Below are 20,184 nucleotides of genomic sequence, written 5' to 3' on the forward strand. Positions count from 1 at the left end.
AATAAGATCTTGACTCATTGGTTGTGTTATTTTTTACCTATGTGAATCTACCACAGATATTTTATCCACATTATTACTGTTGTGTATCATGAAGATTGCGCGCCATCTGGCGGAGAGACATGCGAATTTCGCGCATTTTAATTGAGTGATGTTTTGTTTATATTTCCCCATGGCAACTGATACTATTCTTCTGTTTCCTTGGTCAAATCGGCCTAATTTAAACCAGAGTTCGACAAATTATGTGAATTGCCTGCTAGCTAAACCTTTATAGTTTCTGTTCAGTATTTGTCCATTATTTCTATGTTCAAAACACTTATTTGAACTTTTGAGTATTATAAGCAATGTCGATAAACACGGGACATGGCTTACCATTTTTGCCAGGAAACACCTTTCGGGATGTTACGGTAAATTCATTTAGTTTCTATTTGAGCCGGGTCAAATAAACCTGCAACAATGTATCTGACTTTTAAAATGTATCATGCTGAAGGCTACTTACTCTTTGAATAGTTTGCTACAAAAGTTTCCGTCGGTGTTCGATTGCAACAAAGTGGCCTACTTAAGTAATTATCCATCAAGCTCACGCTTTGGAATGTGGCTAGTGCACTGTGAAATGACAAATGGCTAGCATAAAAGTGCATTTTGTCCTATTTTGTCAGCTATTTTCTAAAATTGTTAACTAGCTATATATGATTGAAGTTTATTTTTTTTATTAGCCAATCTCTGTTTGACTGAGTTACATTAGGCTACTTAACTGCAACTTGATACACTTGAAACAGACTACTGCATAAATAAACTGTCTACAAATGGCAGTGTAAAACCATGAATCTGTCAACCTCTGCTGCTATGGTCAACATACCAAGCATATTATTTAACGAGGTATTCCATTACAGTCAAAGTAAAAGCCCAAAACTTAAATTTTATAATGCCCAGGGGATTTGATTTCCCCTCTTTTCCTGATGAATGTCCTGTGAATTCCTGCTTATCCTCATTTTATAGAAACGGACTAGTTCTGGTCTAGGACATACAGTGGGGGAAAAAAGTATTTAGTCAGCTACCAATTGTGCAAGTTCTCCCACTTCAAAAGATGAGAGAGGCCTGTAATTTTCATCATAGGTACACGTCAACTATGACAGACAAAATGAGGAAAAAAAATCCAGAAAATCACATTGTAGGATTTTTTATGAATTTATTTGCAAATTATGGTGGAAAATAAGTATTTGGTCAATAACAAAAGTTTCTCAATACTTTGTTATATACCCTTTGTTGGCAATGACACAGGTCAAACGTTTTCTGTAAGTCTTCACAAGTTTTTCACACACTGTTGCTGGTATTTTGGCCCATTCCTCCATGCAGATCTCAGTGATTTTTTGGGGCTGTCGCTGGGCAACACGGACTTTCAACTCCCTCCAAAGATTTTATATGGGGTTGAGATCTGGAGACTGGCTAGGCCACTCCAGGACCTTGAAATGGTTCTTACGAAGCCACTCCTTCATTGCCGGGCGGTGTGTTTGGGATCATTGTCATGCTGAAAGACCCAGCCACGTTTCATCTTCAATGCCCTTGCTGATGGAAGGAGGTTTTCACTCAAAATCTCACGATACATGGCCCCATTCATTCTTTCCTTTACACGGATCAGTCGTCCTGGTCCCTTTGCAGAAAAACAGCCACAAAGCATGATGTTTCCACCCCCATGCTTCACAGTAGGTATGGTGTTCTTTGGATGCAACTCAGCATTCTTTGTCCTCCAAACACGACGAGTTGAGTTTTTACCAAAAAGTTCTATCTTGGTTTCATCTGACCATATGACATTCTCCCAATCCTCTTCTGGATCATCCAAATGCACTCTAGCAAACTTCAGACGGGCCTGGACATGTACTGGCTTAAGCAGGGGGACACGTCTCGCACTGCAGGATTTGAGTCCCTGGCAGCGTAGTGTGTTACTGATGGTAGGCTTTGTTACTTTGGTCCCAGCTCTCTGCAGGTCATTCACTAGGTCCTCCCGTGTGGTTCTGGGATTTTTGCTCACCGTTCTTGTGATCATTTTGACCCCACGGGGTGAGATCTTGCGTGGAGCCCCAGATCGAGGGAGATTATCAGTGGTCTTGTATGTCTTCCATTTCATAATAATTGCTCCCACAGTTGATTTCTTCAAACCAAGCTGCTTACCTATTGCAGATTCAGTCTTCCCAGTCTGGTGCAGGTCTACAATTTTGTTTCTGGTGTCCTTTGACAGCTCTTTGGTCTTGGCCATAGTGGAGTTTGGAGTGTGACTGTTTGAGGTTGTGCACAGGTGTCTTTTATACTGATAACAAGTTCAAACAGGTGCCATTAATACAGGTAACGAGTGGAGGACAGAGGAGCCTCTTAAAGAAGAAGTTACAGGTCTGTGAGAGCCAGAAATCTTGCTTGTTTGTAGGTGACCAAATACTTATTTTCCACCATAATTTGCAAATAAATTCATTAAAAATCCTACAATGTGATTTTCTGGATTTTTTTTCCTCAATTTGTCTGTCATAGTTGACGTGTACCTATGATGAAAATGACAGGCCTCTCTCATCTTTTTAAGTGGGAGAACTTGCACAATTGGTGGCTGACTAAATACTTTTTTTCCCCACTGTATGGCACATTCTTCTACTATATTCCTCTGTTAGTAGTGGAGGGAGAAGTGCACTATGCCATGGAACAGAGCTATGAATCTGAACTATCCCCTAGCCAAAATGCCTATTTTCCTGATTATCTATGCTGTACTGACCACATCCTTGATACCTCCCTTGACACTTTAAAAATATATATATTTCTGTCTAGAAATCAGCTCACCATCGTCCTCAAACCCTGTCCTATAAGAACGGCTATGCCCTGCCGCACCGGCCAAAGGTTGGCATCGGACAAGCCCCTCTCCTGTCCAGTGAGCTGACCCAGAGTGAGATCAACCAGTTGTCCAATCAGACGCCTGCCCTCACCTATGGCACAACCCACTACAGCCCGGCACTGGACTTCATCCCTGCTCATGTTGCTTATGACAAGAAGGCATGCTACTATAGCCTCAGGCTGGGCAACTATGAAATGATATAATTGTTTTCTGAAGTTTTTACAGAACAGTATCCAGGCAGAGGAATACACTGATCTGCCCTCTCCCTTTGCTTTCTCTCTCATCCCTCTTCTCTCCTCCCTTGCCCCTCCTCCTTTTCACTCTCTCCTCCCCTCTCCCCTCACCCACTCCCATTTCCTCTCCTCCAGGTGCTGCGTTTCTATGGCTACTTCCAGCAGGAGGTGCTGCACTCGCCCCAGGAGGGTTACCGCGTGCGCCCTGTGGTCATTTACTACTACCAGGAGGACGACAGCATGTGTATCATGGAACCGGTGGTGGAGAACTCTGGGATACCACAGGTAGGCAAAGAAGATCGGAGGAGATAAGAATCTTAACTTCCACTTAAAGTGGAACTGACAGAATTTTAGCAACATGAAATCTTATTAAAATCTGTTCGTATACACCCCCAGGAAGAATATGACACTTTTAGAAACATTTTCTGACAAGCGAGCACTTAGATATGGTCATTTTCAACTTTTCATAAATTCTTATAATGTTTGGGAATTACGTATACTAAGACATTTGTGAAAATTCTATAGCAATATAGAGTGGGAACAGCGGCCATGCATTTGGACAATTAATAGACACTGCAGTAAATAAAACAACTAATGCTAGCCAGAGAAAGATGAGCTAACATCTAACGAAGGAACATTAGATAAACCCTCTCAAACTTTTTCAGTTATTTGGCCATCAAAATTGCATTGATAAACAATGGGGAATTGTAGTCTACTCGTCCTTCTGCAACTTACTTGCCTGCCAATGCACACTTGTCCCAACCAAGCACCCAAAGCTAACTGGCTAAAGTTGGCTAGCTTGCTAGCTACTTCCAGACACAAATGAGAGAACAACTTACTCTGACTATTTTACTTGCCCTAGCAGAGCTGTTTAGTCTGTTTGCATGTTATCTAGACTGTTCGTGACTAACTATTACTTTCTTTGCCTACGTTTACTGACCGGTCATATTCAGCGGATGTTGCATGTTCGTAAGTTCATCAGTTATTCTGTGCTCTGGCACACAGATGAGAGTGCTCTGAAATCAGAGTAGATAGATAGTGAATTTGCGAACAAAAGAGATATGCTAACTGGATAACAGTCGTTCAAGTTCTTGCTAGCTAACCAAATGACACCTGCATCTCTAGCTGTGTATAGCCACCGAAAAACGATATGAGGGGAAAAAGTCAGTCACTCACCCACTCCTCCAATGACATGACATGACATCCTCCTAGCAGATAGCTAGCTAACTATCTAGCTAATGTTAGGCTCTGTGTTTTTAGCTTGTTGCTATATAAATAGATACGCTAACCTATTAGTCACGTTATGACTGGCTTGTGATCATTGCCCTTGCTAGTTTGATTGTATTGTCATTCCCAGCCTTAGTTACATTAGTCAGTTTTTGCCCAGAATATTGAGCCATTAAAACTAAAACAGTGCATTCCGAATTGAGGCAGCAAACATTGTACCAGGCCAGCTGTGATTTACAACCTGATAGCAATATTTTTTGGACTACCAAGAAATGTATTGGTGAATTATATTAATCATGCATTGAACTGCTTCAATTTATTCTGCCAACAATGCCTTAGTGTACGTCATGGAATGTTGAGGCAAATATAACCTATTTTTAAAACCTCTTATAAAGTTGGTTTTGTAGCATAAACTGGGAAATTGATATTTTTTACTGATATTATGATTGTCTGTTTGTTTCATATCTGCAAAGTAGTTAAAACGCTGTAAGTTCCACTTGAAATTTGTATTTGTACTTAGGGCGACATTTTCCCCTAGCAAAGACAGCTGCGCTGTGAACTAACGCACTGCAACGTTCTAAATAACCATTTTAGAAGATGGTTTGGTTTTTCTTCTAGGACAAAATTGATAGGAGATATGACTATGAGCCTATTTTCGATGCGTGACTCCATTCTTCCTCAACTGCAGGGCAAGCTGATCAAGCGCCAGAGGCTGCCCAAGAACGACCGCGGCGACCACTACCACTGGAAAGATCTCAACGTGGGCATGGACCTGGTGGTGTACGGCACCGTCTACCGCGTCACACACTGCGACAGCCACACACAGGTGAATAGATACGATACACAAACACATCACACACGTTATCTATCACACACTAGGATACCAACACATAGGTAAACACTAACACAAAGTGACATATACACACGGTAAACACACACACATCTTACTCACTGTGACACATAGTCAGTTAGACACACGCACACATCACACACACGTAAACATCTGACTAGTTTTCCTCACTATGTTGTGAAATGCACTTTGTTTACTTTTCATGTTCTGTGTGGAATACGTCCTATCCTTGGTATGTACAGTACCAGTAAAAAGTTTGGACACACCTACTCATTCCAGGGTTTTTCTTTATTTTTACTATTTTCTACATTGTAGAATAATAGTGAAGACATCAAAACTATGAAATAACACATATGGAATCATGTAGTAACCAAAAAAGTGTTAAACAAATCAATATATATTTGAGATTCTTCAAAGTAGCCACTCTTTGCCTTAATGACAGCTTTGCACACTCTTGGCATTCTCTCATCCAGCTTCATGAGGTACAGTGAGGGAAAAAAGTATTTGATCCCCTGCTGATTTTGTACGTTTGCCCACTGACAAAGAAATGATCAGTCTATAATTTTAATGGTAGGTTTATTTGAACAGTGAGAGACAGAATAACAACAACAAAAATCCTGAAAAACGCATGTCAAAAATTTTATAAATTGATTTGCATTTTAATGAGGGAAATAAGTATTTGACCCCTCTGCAAAACATGACTTAGTACTTGGTGGCAAAACCCTTGTTGGCAATCACAGAGGTCAGATGTTTCTTGTAGTTGGCCACCAGGTTTGCACACATCTCAGGAGGGATTTTGTTCCACTCCTCTTTGCAGATCTTCTCCAAGTCATTAAGGTTTCGAGGCTGACGTTTGGCAACTCGAACCTTCAGCTCCCCTCCACAGATTTTCTATGGGATTAAGGTCTGGAGACTGGCTAGGCCACTCCAGGACCTTAATGTGCTTCTTCTTGAGCCACTCCTTTGTTGCCTTGGCCGTGTGTTTTGGGTCATTGTCATGCTGGAATACCCATCCACGACACATTTTCAATGCCCCGGCTGAGGGAAGGAGGTTCTCACCCAAGATTTGACGGTACATGGCCCCGTCCATCGTCCCTTTGATGCGGTGAAGTTGTCCTGTCCCCTTAGCAGAAAAACACCCCCAAAGCATAATGTTTCCACCTCCATGTTTGACGGTTGGGATGGTGTTCTTGGGGTCATAGGCAGCATTCCTCCTCCTCCAAACACGGCGAGTTGAGTTGATGCGAAAGAGCTCCATTTTGGTCTCATCTGACCACAACACTTTCACCCCGTTCTCCTCTGAATCATTCAGATGTTCATTGGCAAACTTCAGACAGGCATGTATATGTGCTTTCTTGAGCAGGGGGACATTGCGGGCGCTGTAGGATTTCAGTCCTTCACGGCGTAGTGTGTTACCAATTGTTTTCTTGGTGACTATGGTCCCAGCTGCCTTGAGATCATTGACAAGATCCTCCCGTGTAGTTCTGGGCTGATTCCTCACCGTTCTCATGATCATTGCAACTCCACGAGGTGAGATCTTGCATGGAGCCCCATGCCGAGGGAGATTGACAGTTCTTTTGTGTTTCTTCCATTTGCGAATAATCACACCAACTGTTGTCACCTTCTCACCAAGCTGCTTGGCGATGGTCTTGTAGCCCATTCCAGCCTTGTGTAGGTCTACAATCTTGTCCCTGACATTCTTGGATAGCTCTTTGGTCTTGGCCATGGTGGAGAGTTTGGAATCTGATTGATTGATTGCTTCTGAGAACAGGTGTCTTTAATACAGGTAACAAGCTGAGATTAGGAGCACTCCCTTTAACAGTGTGCTCCTAATCTCAGCTCGTTACCTGTATAAAAGACACCTGGGAGCCAGAAATCTTTCTGATTGAGAGGGGGTCAAATACTTATTTCCCTCATTAAAATGCAAATCAATTTATAACATTTTTGACATGCGTTTTACTGGATTTCTTTGTTGTTATTCTCTCACTGTTCAAATAAACCTACCATTAAAATTATAGACTGATCATGTCTTTGTCAGTGGGCAAACGTACAAAATCAGCAGGGGATCAAATACTTTTTTCCCTCACTCTAGTCACCTGGAATGCATTTCAATTAAACAGGTGTGCCTTGTTAAAAGGTAATTTGTGGAATTTATTTCCTTCTTAATGCGTTTGAGCCAATCAGTTGTGTTGTGACATGGTAGGGGTGGTATACAGAAGATAGCCCTATTTGGTAAAAGACCAAGTGCATATTATGGCAAGAACAGCTCAAATAAGCAAAGAGATACAACAGTCCATCATTACTTTAAGACATGAAGGTCAGTCAATCCGGAAAATATCAAGAACTTTGAAAGTTTCTTCAAGTGCAGTCGCAAAAACCATCAAGCGCTTTGATGAAGCTGGCTCTCATGAGGACCGCCACAGGAAAGGAAGACCCAGAGTTACCTCTGCTGCAGAGGATAAGTTAATTAGAGGTAACTGCACCTCAGCGCAATGGACATTAGACCGGTGGAAATCTGTCCTTTGGTCTGATGAGTCCAAATTTTAGATTTTTGGTTCCAACCACCGTGTCTTTGTGAGACGCAGAGTAGGTGAACGGATGATCTCCACATGTGTGGTTCCCATCATGAAGCATGGAGGAGGAGGTGTGATGGTGTGGGGGTGCTTTGCTGGTGACACTGTCTGTGATTTATTTAGAATTCAAGGCACACTTAACCATCATGGCTACCACAGCATTCTTCAGCGATACGCCACCCCATCTGGTTTGCGCTTAGTGGGACTATCATTTTTTATTCAACAGGGCAGTGACCCAAAACACACCTCCAGGCTGTGTAAGGGCTATTTGACCAGGAAGGAGAGTGATGGAGTGCTGCATCAGATGACCAGGCCTCCACAATTGACATTTACATGATTTAGCAGACGCTCTTATCCAGAGCGACTTACAAATTGGTGCATTCAACTTATGATAGCCAGTGGGACAACCACCTTTTTTTTTTCTTTTTTGGGGGGTGGTGGGGGAAGAAGGATTACTTTATACTGTTCCAGGTATTCCTTAAAGAGGTAGGGTTTCAAGTGTCTCCGGAAGGTGGTCAGTGACTCCGCTGTCCTGGCCTCGTGGGGGAGCTTGAACGCATGAACGTAGTGCCCTCGTTTGGGTGTAGGGTCTGATCAGAGCCTGAAGGTAAGGAGGTGCCGTTCCCCTCACAGCTCCGTAGGCAAGCACCATGGTTTTGTAGTAGATACGAGCCTCAACTGGAAGCCAGTGGAGTGTGCGGAGGAGCGGGTGACATGAGAGAACTTGGGAAGGTTGAACACCAGACGGGCTGCAGCGTTCTGGATAAGTTGTAGGGGTTTAATGGCACAGGCAGGGAGCCCAGCCAACAGCGAGTTGCAGTAATCCAGACGGGAGATGACAAGTGCCTGGATTATGACCTGTGCCGCTTTCTGTGTAAGGTAGGGTCGTTCTCTGCAAATGTTGTAGAGCATGAACCTGCAGGATCGGGTCACCACTTTGATGTTAGCGGAGAACGACAGGGTGTTGTCCAGGGTCACGCCAAGATTCTTTGCACTCTGGGAGGAGGACACAATGGAGTTGTCAACCGTGATGGCGAGATCATGGAGCGGGCAGTCCTTCCCCGGGAGGAAGAGCAGCTCCGCCTTGCCGAGGTTCAGCTTGAGGTGGTGATCCGACATCCACACTGATATGTCTGCCAGACATGCAGAGATGCAATTCGCCACCTGGTTATCAGAAGGAAAGGAAAGGAAAAAATGAATTGTGTGTCGTCTGCGTAGCAATGATAGGAGAGACCATGTGAGGATATGACAGAGCCAAGTGACTTGGTGTATAGAGAGAATAGGAGAGGGCCTAGAACTGAGCGCACCAGTGGTGAGAGCATGTGGTGCGGAGACAGATTCTCGCCACGCCACCTGGTAGGAGCGACCTGTCAGGTAGGACGCAATCCAAGAGTGAGCAGCGCCGGAGATGCCCAACTCCGAGAGGTTGGAGAGGAGGATCTGATGGTTCACAGTATCAAAGGCAGTGGATAGGTCTAGAAGGATAAGAGCAAAGGAGAGAGAGTTAGCTTTAGCAGTGCGGAGAGCCTCCGTGCCACAGAGAAGAGCAGTCTCAGTTGAATGACCAGTCTTGAGACCTGACTGGTTTGGATCAAGAAGGTCATTCTGAGAGAGATAGCACGAGAGTTGGCTAGAGACGGCACGCTCAAGAGTTTTGGAGAGAAAAGAAAGAAGGGATACTGGTCTGTAGTTGCTGACATCGGAGGGATCGAGTGTAGGTTTTTTGAGGAGGGGTGCAACTCTCCCTCTCTTGAAGACGGAAGGGACATGGCCAGCGGTCAAGGATGAGTAGATGAGCAAGGTGAGGTAAGGGAGAAGGTCTCCGGAAATGGTCTGGAGAAGAGAGGAGGGGATAGGGTCAAGCGGGCAGGTTGTTGGGCGGCCGGCCGTCACAAGTCGCAAGATTTCATCTGGAGAGAGAGGGGAGAAAGAAGTCAAAGCATAGGGTAGGGCTGTGTGAGCAGGACCAGCGGTGTCATTTGACTTAATAAATGAGGATCGGATGTCGTCAACCTTCTTTTCAAAATGGTTGACGAAGTCATCCACAGAGAGGGAGAAGGGAGGGGGAGGAGGAGGAGGATTCAGCAGGGAGGAGAAGGTGACAAAGAGCTTCCTAGGGTTAGAGGCAGAGGCTTGAAATTTAGAGTGGTAGAAAGTGGCTTTAGCAGCGGAAACAGAGGAAGAGAATGTAGAGAGGAGGGAGTGAAAAGATGACAGGTCCGCAGGGAGTCTAGTTTTCCTCCATTTCCGCTCGGCTGCCCGGAGCTGCTCGGCTGCCTCTTCTGTGAGCTCGCAATGAGTCGTCAAGCCACGGAGCAGGAGGGGAGGACCGAGCCGGCCGGGAGGATAGGGGACATAGAGAGTCAAAAGATGCAGAAAGGGAGGAGAGGAGGGTAGATGAGGCAGAATCAGGAGATCAGAAGGAGAAGGATTTAGCAGAGGGAAGAGATGATAGGATGGAAGAGGAGAGAGTAGCGGGATAGAGAGAGCGAAGGTTGCAATGGCACATTACCATCTGAGTAGGGGCAGAGTGAGTAGTGTTGGAGGAGAGCGAGAGAGAAAACCCAATTGAGATGGTTTGGGATGAGTTGGACCGCAGAGTGAAGGAAAAGCAGCCAACAAGTTTTCAACATATGTGGGAACTCCTTCAAGACTGTTGGAAAAGCATTCCTCATGATGCTGGTTGAGAAAATGCCAAGAGTGTGCAAAGCTGTCATCGAGGCAAAGGGTGGCTACTTTGAAGAATCTAGAATATTAAATATATTTTGATTTGTTTAACACTTTTTTGGTTACTACATGATTCCCTATGTGTTATTTCATAGTTTTGATGTCTTCACTATTGTTTTACAATGTAAAGAAAAACCCTGGAATGAGTAGGTGTGTCCAAACCTTTGATTGGTACTGTATATTATCTGTATCTATGCTATAATATATACTCTGTACTTGTCTCATGTGGTCAGGACTTCATGGAGAGCGAGGGTCTGGTTCTGAACGACCCTGAGCCGACCCCGGTCGACCCGTACATCCAGCGGCGCTCCCAGGCTGGACGCTCCTACATCACCCCACCCGTCTTCGACCGCCTCAAGCAGTTCCTCACCATGGACCGCAAGGTGAGCGGGCTATACTTAGTCTCCCTGACTCCTATATGCCTCTCATATGGATATTATCTATTGGTCGATATGAGGCCCAATGTCATTATCTGACACTCATCACCTATGTAAGCCATGCAATCAATGCTCCCATGCACTTCATAAAATCTTTTGATTAACATATTAATTTATCTCCAGCACCTGCATACATGTGTAAAAACACAATTGATGTACAGTGAGCTCTTGGGACAGTGACACATGTTTTGTTGTTTTGCAGTCCAGCACTTTGGATTGGAAATTATACAACGACTATGAGGTTAAAGTGCAGACTGTCAGCTTTAATTTGAGGGTATTTTCATCCATATCAGGTGAACAGTTTAGAAATTACAGCACTTTTTGTACATACTCCCATTTTAGGGGACCAAAAGTATTGGGAATAATTCACTTATATTTGTATTAAAGGAGTCAAAAGTTTAGTATTTGGTCCTATATTCCTGGCACGCAATGATTACACCAAGCTTGTGACTCTACAAACGTGTTGGATGCATTTGCTGTTTGTTTTGGTTGTGTTTCAGATTATTTTGTGCCCAATAGAAATGAATGGTAAATAATGTATTGTGTAATTTTGGAGTCACTTTTATTGTAAATAAGAATAGAATATGTTTCTAAACACTTCAACATTAATGTGGATGCTACCATGATTACAGATAGTCCTGAATGAATCGTGAATAATGATGATTGAGAAAGTTAGATAAGGATAATCAACGAGGAGCTATGCATTCTATGGAAAATAATATACGATGTGGAAAGTGTGTGGAATGGAATTGACCTTCCACGGAGTTGCATTATTTTCAAAAGAACACACAGAGCTCCGAGTTGATTATCCCTTTTATACCATGGTTATAAATTAACACATTTGCCACTAGAAATGTGTTTAACACCCCCCTCCCTTCAAAAAATGCTAACCTCCCCTGTAATTGTAATGGTGAGAGGTTAGCATGTCTTGTGGGTATGATATTTGTGCGTCTGTAACTTTCTCACTCATAATTATTCACGATTCATTCAGGACTATCTGTATCATGGTAGCATCCACATTAATGTAGAAGTGTTTAGAAACATATTCTATTCTTATTTACAATAAAAGTGTCTCCAAAATGACACAGTACATTATTAACCATTCATTTCTATTGGGCACAAAATAATCTGAAACACAACCAAAACAAAAGACAAATGCATCCAACAAGTTTGTAGAGTCACAAGCTTGATGTAATCATTGTGTGCCAGGAATATGGGACCAAATGCTAAACTTTTGACTACTTTAATACACATGATTGAATTTGTCCCAATACTTTTGGTTCCCTAAAATGGGGGGACTATTTACAAAAAGTACTGTAATTTCTAAACGGTTCACCCGATGTGGCTGAAAATACCATCAAATTAAAGCTGACAGTCTGCTCTTTAACCTCATAGTCATTGTATCATTTCAAAACAACAACAAATGTGTCACTGTCCGAATACTTTTGGAGCTCACTGTAAGTAAAATCTTCCTATAGCTTAGTCATGTACCATTTTACCATGATTTATATTCAAATCAGTCCAAGCAAAGGACTCTCAAAGGATATAGTATGGGTTTAAACACACGTAACTATTTCTATGGCTAAACATGACCTCATCAGGATCTTATTCTCTCTATAACCTTTGACCTCTGTCCATATGTATCAATAGGTGCTGCGTTTCTTTGCGCTGTGGGACTACACTGACTCTCTGTACGGGGAGGCCAGGCCTGTGACAATCCAGTACTATCTGGTGGATGACTCAGTGGAGATCCGAGAGGTCCATGAACCCAACAGTGGCCGAGACCCCTTCCCTGTGCTGCTACGCAGACAGAGGCTGCCCAAGAACATCAAACCAGCCTGCAGTAAGTCTCGCTGTTACTGTAGCTATCGGCACTAGTTTCTCTGTGTAGTGATCTATACGGGTTAATGCTGAGAGAGCCCAACAGTGACCGGGACCCCTTCCCTTGCAGCCCAAGAACATCAAAACAGCCTGCGGTAAGACCTGTTGTCGTCATGCATTTTGCTATTGGAACTAATTTCTCTGTGAAGATGAGTACAGCGATGCCGGAGTGGGGTAGTGGTGAGCACTGCAGACTCCAGGCCACATATATCCTTGGTGACGGGGGTTCAAATCAGTTCAATTTAAATCAGGGGTTCAATTGGGGCGGCAGGTAGCCTAGCGGTTAAGAGTGTTGGGCCAGTAACCAAAAGGTCAAAAATCTGTGGATGTGCCCTTGAGCGAGGCATTTAACCCTAATTTGCTCCATGGGTGCCGTACTACTATGGCTGTAAAACAACACATTTCACTGCACCTATTAGACAATATATATATATATACAGTGGGGAAAAAAAGTATTTAGTCAGCCACCAATTGTGCAAGTTCTCCCACTTAAAAAGATGAGAGAGGCCTGTAATTTTCATCATAGGTACACGTCAACTATGACAGACAAATTGAGAAAAGAAAATCCAGAAAATCACATTGTAGGATTTTTAATGAATTTATTTGCAAATTATGGTGGAAAATAAGTATTTGGTCACCTACAAACAAGCAAGATTTCTGGCTCTCACAGACCTGTAACTTCTTCTTTAAGAGGCTCCTCTTTCCTCCACTCGTTACCTGTATTAATGGCACCTGTTTGAACTTGTTATCAGTATAAAAGACACCTGTCCACAACCTCAAACAGTCACACTCCGAAACTCCACTATGGCCAAGACCAAAGAGCTGTCAAATGACACCAGAAACAAAATTGTAGACCTGCACCAGGCTGGGAAGACTGACTCTGCAATAGGTAAGCAGCTTGGTTTGAAGAAATCAACTGTGGGAGCAATTATTAGGAAATGGAAGACATACAAGACTACTGATAATCTCCCTCGATCTGGTGCTCCACGCAAGATCTCACCCCGTGGGGTCAAAATGATCACAAGAACGGTGAGCAAAAATCCCAGAACCACACGGGGGGGACCTAGTGAATGACCTGCAGAGAGCTGGGACCAAAGTAACAAAGCCTAACATCAGTAACACACTACGCGTCCAGGGACTCAAATCCTGCAGTGCAAGGCGTGTCCCCCTGCTTAAGCCAGTACATGTCCAGGCCCGTCTGAAGTTTGCTAGAGTGCATTTCCAGAAGAGGATTGGGAGAATGTCATATGGTCAGATGAAACCAATATATAACTTTTTTGGTAAAAACTCAACTCGTCGTGTTTGGAGGACAAAGAATGCTGAGTTGCATCCAAAGAACACCATACCTACTGTGAAGCATGGGGGTGGAAACATCATGCTTTGGGGCTTTTTTTTCTGCAAAGGGACCAGGACGACTGATCCGTGTAAAGGAAAGAATGAATGGGGCCATGTATCGTGAGATTTTGAGTGAAAACCCCTTCCATCAGCAAGGGCATTGAAGATGAAACGTGGCTGGGTCTTTCAGCATGACAATGATCCCAAACACACCGCCCGGGCAACGAAGGAGTGGCTTCGTAAGAAGCATTTCAAGGTCCTGGAGTGGCCTAGCCCTCCAGATCTCAACCCCATAGAAAATCTTTGGAGGGAGTTGAAAGTCCGTGTTGCCCAGCGACAGCCCCAAAACATCACTGCTCTAGAGGAGATCTGCATGGAGGAATGGGCCAAAATACCAGCAACAGTGTGTGAAAACCTTGTGAAGACTTACAGAAAACGTTTGACCTGTGTCATTGCCAACAAAGGGTATATAACAAAGTATTGAGAAACTTTTAGTTATTGACCAAATACTTATTTTCCACCATCATTTGCAAATAAATTCCTTAAAAATCCTACAATGTGATCTTCTGGATTTTTTTTTCCTCATTTTGTCTGTCATATTTGACTTGTACCTATGATGAAAATTACAGGCCTCTCTCATCTTTTTAAGTGGGAGAACATACACAATTGGTGGCTGACTAAATACTTTTTTTCCCCACTGTACATACAGTACCAGTCAAAAGTTTGGACACACCCACTATACAACAGTCCCCATGTCCTTCTAATGACTGTACAAAAGTCCCCATGTGTTTCTAATGACTATACAACAGTCCCCATGTCCTCCAAATGACTATACAACAGTCCCCACATACTCCAAATGACTATACAACAGTCCCCATGTGTTTCTAATGACTATACAACAGTCCCATGTCCTTCTAATGACTATACAAAAGTCGCTGTGTGTGTTTCTAATGACTGTACAACAGTCCCCATGTGTTTCTAATGACTATACAGTTGTGGTCCTCTGTAGCTCAGCTGGTAGAGCACGGCGCTTGTAACGCTAAGGTAGTGGGTTCGATCCCCGGGACCACCCATACACAAAAAAAAATGTATGCACGCATGACTGTAAGTCGCTTTGGATAAAAGCGTCTGCTAAATGGCATATTATTATTATTATTATATACAACTGTCCCCATGTGTTTCTAATGACTATATAAGGGAATGGGGACTGTTGTATAGCCATTAGAAACATATAGGGATTGTTGTATAGTCATTATAAGGAAATGGGGACCGTTGTAATGGCTATACAACAGTCCCCATATTTTTCTAATGACTGTACAACAGTCCCCATGTCCTTCTAATGGCTATACAACAGTCCCCATGTCCTTCTAATGACTGTACAACAGTCCCCATGTCCTTCTAATGGCTATACAACAGTCCCCATGTCCTTCTAATGACTGTACAACAGTCCCCATGTCCTTCTAATGACTGTACAACAGTCCCCATGTCCTTCTAATGACTGTACAACAGTCCCCATGTGTTTCTAATGACTATACAACAGTCCCCATATTTTTCTAATGACTATACAACAGCCCCCATGACCTTCCTCCCATCTCCAGAGCCCTTCCCTAGCTGTGTACTGGAGGTGTCCCCCCAGGAGGTGCACCAGTACTACTCGCCCAAGGACTTCCAGGTGGGCGAGACCCTGCAGCTGATGGGCCGGCGCTTCCTGCTCTATGACTGTGACGAGTTCACCAAGACCTACTACCAGAAGAACCACCCCGACCTAGAGCTCAAACCCAAACCTGTGGTCAAGAAGACCACAGAGCTGCACGACAGGCATAAGGTGAAAGGGCGGAGGGTTGGATTGGTGGAGTTAGGGAGGGTTGGTGGGTGGGAGGAAGAGTTGGATTGGTGGAGTTAGGGAGGGTTGGTGGGTGGTAGGAAGAGTTGGATTGGTGGAGTTAGGGAGGATTGCTGGAGTTAGGGAGGGTTGGTGGGAGGGAGGGAGGAAGGGATGAATTGGTGGAGTTAGGTAGGGTTGGTAGGTGGGAGGAAGGAAGAGTTGGATTGGTGGAGTTAGGGAGGATTGGTGGAGTTAGGGAGGGTTGGTGGGAGGGAGGGAGGAAGGGATGGATTGGCGGAGTTAGGGAGGGTTGGATTGGTGGAGTTAGGGAGGGTTGGATTGGTGGAGTTAAGGAGGGTTGGTGGGAGGGAGGGAGGGAGGGAGGGATTGGTGGAGTTAGGGAGGGTTGGTGGGAGGAAGGGATGGACTGGTGGAGTTAGGGAGGGTTGGTGTGAGGAAGGAAGGGTTGGATTGGTGGAGTTAAGGAGGGTTGGTGTTAGGAAGGAAGGGATGGATTGGTGGAGTTAAGGAGGGTTGGTGTGAGGAAGGAAGGGTTGGATTGGTGGAGTTAAGGAGGGTTGGTGTGAGGAAGGAAGGGTTGGAATGGTGGAGTTAGGGAGTAAGGGAGGGAGGGAGGAAGGGAGGGAGGGAGGGTTGGATTGGTGGAGTTAGGGAAGGTTGGTGGCAGGAAGGGATGGATGGATTGGTGGAGTTCGGGAAGGTTGGTGGGATGAAGGGATGGATTGGTGGAGTTAGGGAGGGTTGGTGGGATGAAGGGATGGATTGGTGGAGTTAGGGAGGGTTGGTGGGAGGAAGGGAGGAAGGGATGGATTGTTTTTTCTGCCCATGCCTACTTCTACACCCCATATCCTCTCCCTCGTGGGTGGTTGAGTGGGTGGTTGAGCGGGTGGGAGGGAGGTTCTATCTGTTCATTTGTCCGCCAGTCCCAGCTGCATGAGAGGTTGCCTGTTTCTGTCACATACATCCCATCACCTCTCCTCACCTCACCTCTCTTCCATTCCATCTACAGGTTCCTCCCTACAATGGTTTTGGTTCTCTGGAGGACTCCCTTCAGAATTGCCTGTCTCTGATCCCTGAGCCCCCTAAGAAGGACCTGATGAAGATGCTGGAGAACGACCACAAAGTTCTGCGCTACGCTGCCAGAATGGTGTGGGGCTGTTGGGGGGGTCTCTACCTGGGGCTCTGGGAAGCTAGTTGCTGTAATACCCTTTTCACACTACTGAGACTGGTATTAGTGTCACTGGTCAAGAGGTTGAATCTGAACCCCAGTAGGCCATGACAACCACTGAGAAACATGTTTACATGCTAGTTATGACATCTCATATCTCAGTCACCCTTTATGAGTGTAACCAATCACCATCTTCATTTTCTTCCACCCTCGCTCTGACATCACAGGACTCCCAGAATCCCCAGGACGAGGGCCGCCGCTTCATCCTCTCCTACTTCCTGTCCAATGACATGATCAGTATCTTCGAGACGTCCACGCGCAACTCTGGCATCATCGGCGGCCAGTTCCTGGAGAAGACACGCATCCCCAAGCCGGGCTGCACCGTGGACAAGCCCGAGTTCTATGGGCCGGCCGACTTCGCCATCGGAGACACCGTGGAGGGTAGGCTTCCTGGTGTTGTACTGTTATGTTCAAAGAGTGTTGTACTGTTCTGTTCACAGAGTGTTGTACTGTTCTGTTCACAGAGATGTTGAACTGTTCTGTTCACAGAGATGTTTTAGCTTGGAGGAGATGTAGTGTAGCTCCTATAAAGTTTAGTCTAGTCCCAGATCTGTTTGTGCTGTCTTGCCAACTCCTATAGTCGTTGGCGTGGCAGATCTGGGACCAGGTTTAATTCTAGCCTCATTGACATTACAGTCCATTTCGATCAGAACCTTCTTCCAACCAAAAACACATGTATTTCACTGGTGAAGAACAGTGTTATTGTTCTATAGACCCTGTTGCCTCAGTGCATGAGTGTCTCAGGTCAGATTGAACCTTTAGTACAACCATTCACATTGATATCCCCACTCTCATGGTCCCTTTTCCCTCCTACCCTCCCTCAGTTTTCAGACACCGCTTTGTACTGACCGATGCTGACCACTACGTGCTGAAGTACCTGGAGTCCATCTCGGATCAACTCCCCTCTCGCACCCTGACCTCCCTGAGACAGAGGCTGGGCCTGGACATGGCTGAAAAGGGGGGGGGGGCCCACACCGACCCACAGTCAGGTAAGGACATAAGTGTCCACAGTTGTTGCCAAGGTGACACACTATTGCCATGGTGACACACTATTCAACAGCGCGATTTAAATTTAAAGGCAATGTTCCCGCGTTAGAGGAGACTGCATTCATGGTAAACACTGCATACACTACATGACCAAAAGTATGTGGACACCTGCTCGTCGAACATCTCATTCCAAAATCATGGGCATTAATATGGAGTTGGTCCCCCCTTTGCTGCTATAACAGCCTCCACTCTTCTGGGAAGGCTTTTCACTAGATGTTGGAACATTGCTGCGAGAACTTTCTTCCACTCAGCCACAAGAGCATTAGTTAGTTCGGGCACTGATGTTGGGCGATTAGGCCTGGCTCGCAGTCGGCGTTCCAATTCATCCCAAAGGTGTCCAATGGGGTTGAGGTCAGGGCTTTGTGCAGGCCAGTCAAGTTCTTTCACACCGATCTCGACAAACCATTTCAGTATGGACCTTGTTTTATGCACGGGGGCATTGTCATGCTGAAACAGAAAAGGGCCTTCCCCAAACTGTTGCCACAAAGTTGGAAGCACAGAATCGTCTAGAATGTCATTGTATGCTGTAGCTTTAAGATTTCCCTTCACTGGAACTAAGGGGCCTAGCCCGAACCATGAAAACACAGCCCCAGACCATTATTCCTCTTCCACCAAACCTTACAGTTGGCACTATGCATTCGGGCAGGTAGCGTTCTCCTAGCATCCGCCAAACCCAGATTCGTCCGTCGGACTGCCAGATGGTGAAGCGTGATTCATCACTCCAGAGAACGCGTTTCCACTGGTCCAGAGTCCAATGGCGGCGAGCTTTACACCACTCCAGCCGACGCTTGACATTGCACATGGGGATCTTAGGCTTGTGTACGGCTGCTCGGCCATGGAAACCCATTTCATGAAGCTCCCGACGAGCAGTTCTTGTGCTGACGTTGCTTCCAGAGGCAGTTTGGAACTCGGTAGTGAGTGTTGCAACCAAGCACAGACTATTTTACACGCTACGTGCTTCAGCAATCGGCAGTCACGTACTGTGAGCTTGTGTGGCCTACCACTTCGCCGCTGAGCCGTTGTTACTCCTAGAAGTTTCCACTTCACAATAACAGCACTTACAGTTGACCGGGGCAGCTCTAGCAGGGCAGAAATCTGACGAACTGACTTGTTGGAAAGGTGGCATCCTATGACGGTGCCATGTTGAACGTCACTGAGCTCTTCAGTAAGGCCATTCTACTCTGCCAGATTGCATGGAGATGGCATGGCTTTGTGCTCGATTTTATACACCGGTCAGCAACGGGTGTGGCTGAAATAGCCGAATCCACTCATTTGAAGGGGTGTCCACATACTTTTGTATATATAGTGTACAGTATAAACCATCCCCCCTCTAACAGTATTCTCATTCCTCTCCTCCCTTCTTTCCTCAGAGGACATTGAAAGAGCGGAACCCTCTTCTTGATGAGAGGAAGTGTTACTCCCCTACAGAACCTCTTCTCCTCCAAACCACTTCAGATTATGAACCAAAGCCTAGGCACACCCTTGCGCTATGTTTCTCACGATAAATAAATGTGATTCTGAAAACACTGGACCTCATGCCCGTCTCTGTAAGTGGGCTGACACCTACTGGACAGAATTAAACATTTCATTCTCCCCTGTAGGGCTCACCAACGGGACAAGTGAACAATGTTTAAGGTAAAATATATACAGATTGAGCCTAAATGGATGACCTTGGAATAAAGAATACCTCAACACTTCATTAGGCTGTGTTCTTCTCTGTCCTCTGTGGTGGCTAGAACGTGTCTGTGCCACTGTTTTGGAGACAAGTCTCAACACCTTCATTTAAGACAAGTCAGAGTGCTGACTTTTAGGCTAAAAAGCCCCAATTAGTTGTAATTACACACAGAGAAGACAACCATTTGGAAATGCAAGTATATCAACTGGAAATTGTTGACATTAAAACACTATTGCATAGCAGGTGTGGTAGTTTT

General features: G+C 44.9%; 1 protein-coding gene across 1 annotated transcript; it reads left to right on the forward strand.

The window, feature by feature from the left end:
• The first annotated feature begins 188 nt into the window (after window positions 1-188).
• On the forward strand, window positions 189-19,779 carry efhc1 (EF-hand domain (C-terminal) containing 1). The gene is made up of 11 exons (XM_041865276.2): window positions 189-404; window positions 2,806-3,027; window positions 3,238-3,387; window positions 5,018-5,155; window positions 10,713-10,862; window positions 12,567-12,759; window positions 15,731-15,957; window positions 16,988-17,125; window positions 17,374-17,587; window positions 18,031-18,195; window positions 19,624-19,779. The coding sequence occupies exons 1-11, from the start codon at window positions 342-344 to the stop codon at window positions 19,653-19,655; spliced, it is 1,692 nt and encodes a 563-aa protein (XP_041721210.1). The 5' UTR covers window positions 189-341; the 3' UTR covers window positions 19,656-19,779.
• Window positions 19,780-20,184: the final 405 nt, after the last annotated feature.

The sequence above is a fragment of the Coregonus clupeaformis genome, chromosome 36 (genome assembly GCF_020615455.1).
Source record: "Coregonus clupeaformis isolate EN_2021a chromosome 36, ASM2061545v1, whole genome shotgun sequence".
Classification (NCBI taxonomy): Eukaryota; Metazoa; Chordata; class Actinopteri; order Salmoniformes; family Salmonidae; genus Coregonus; species Coregonus clupeaformis.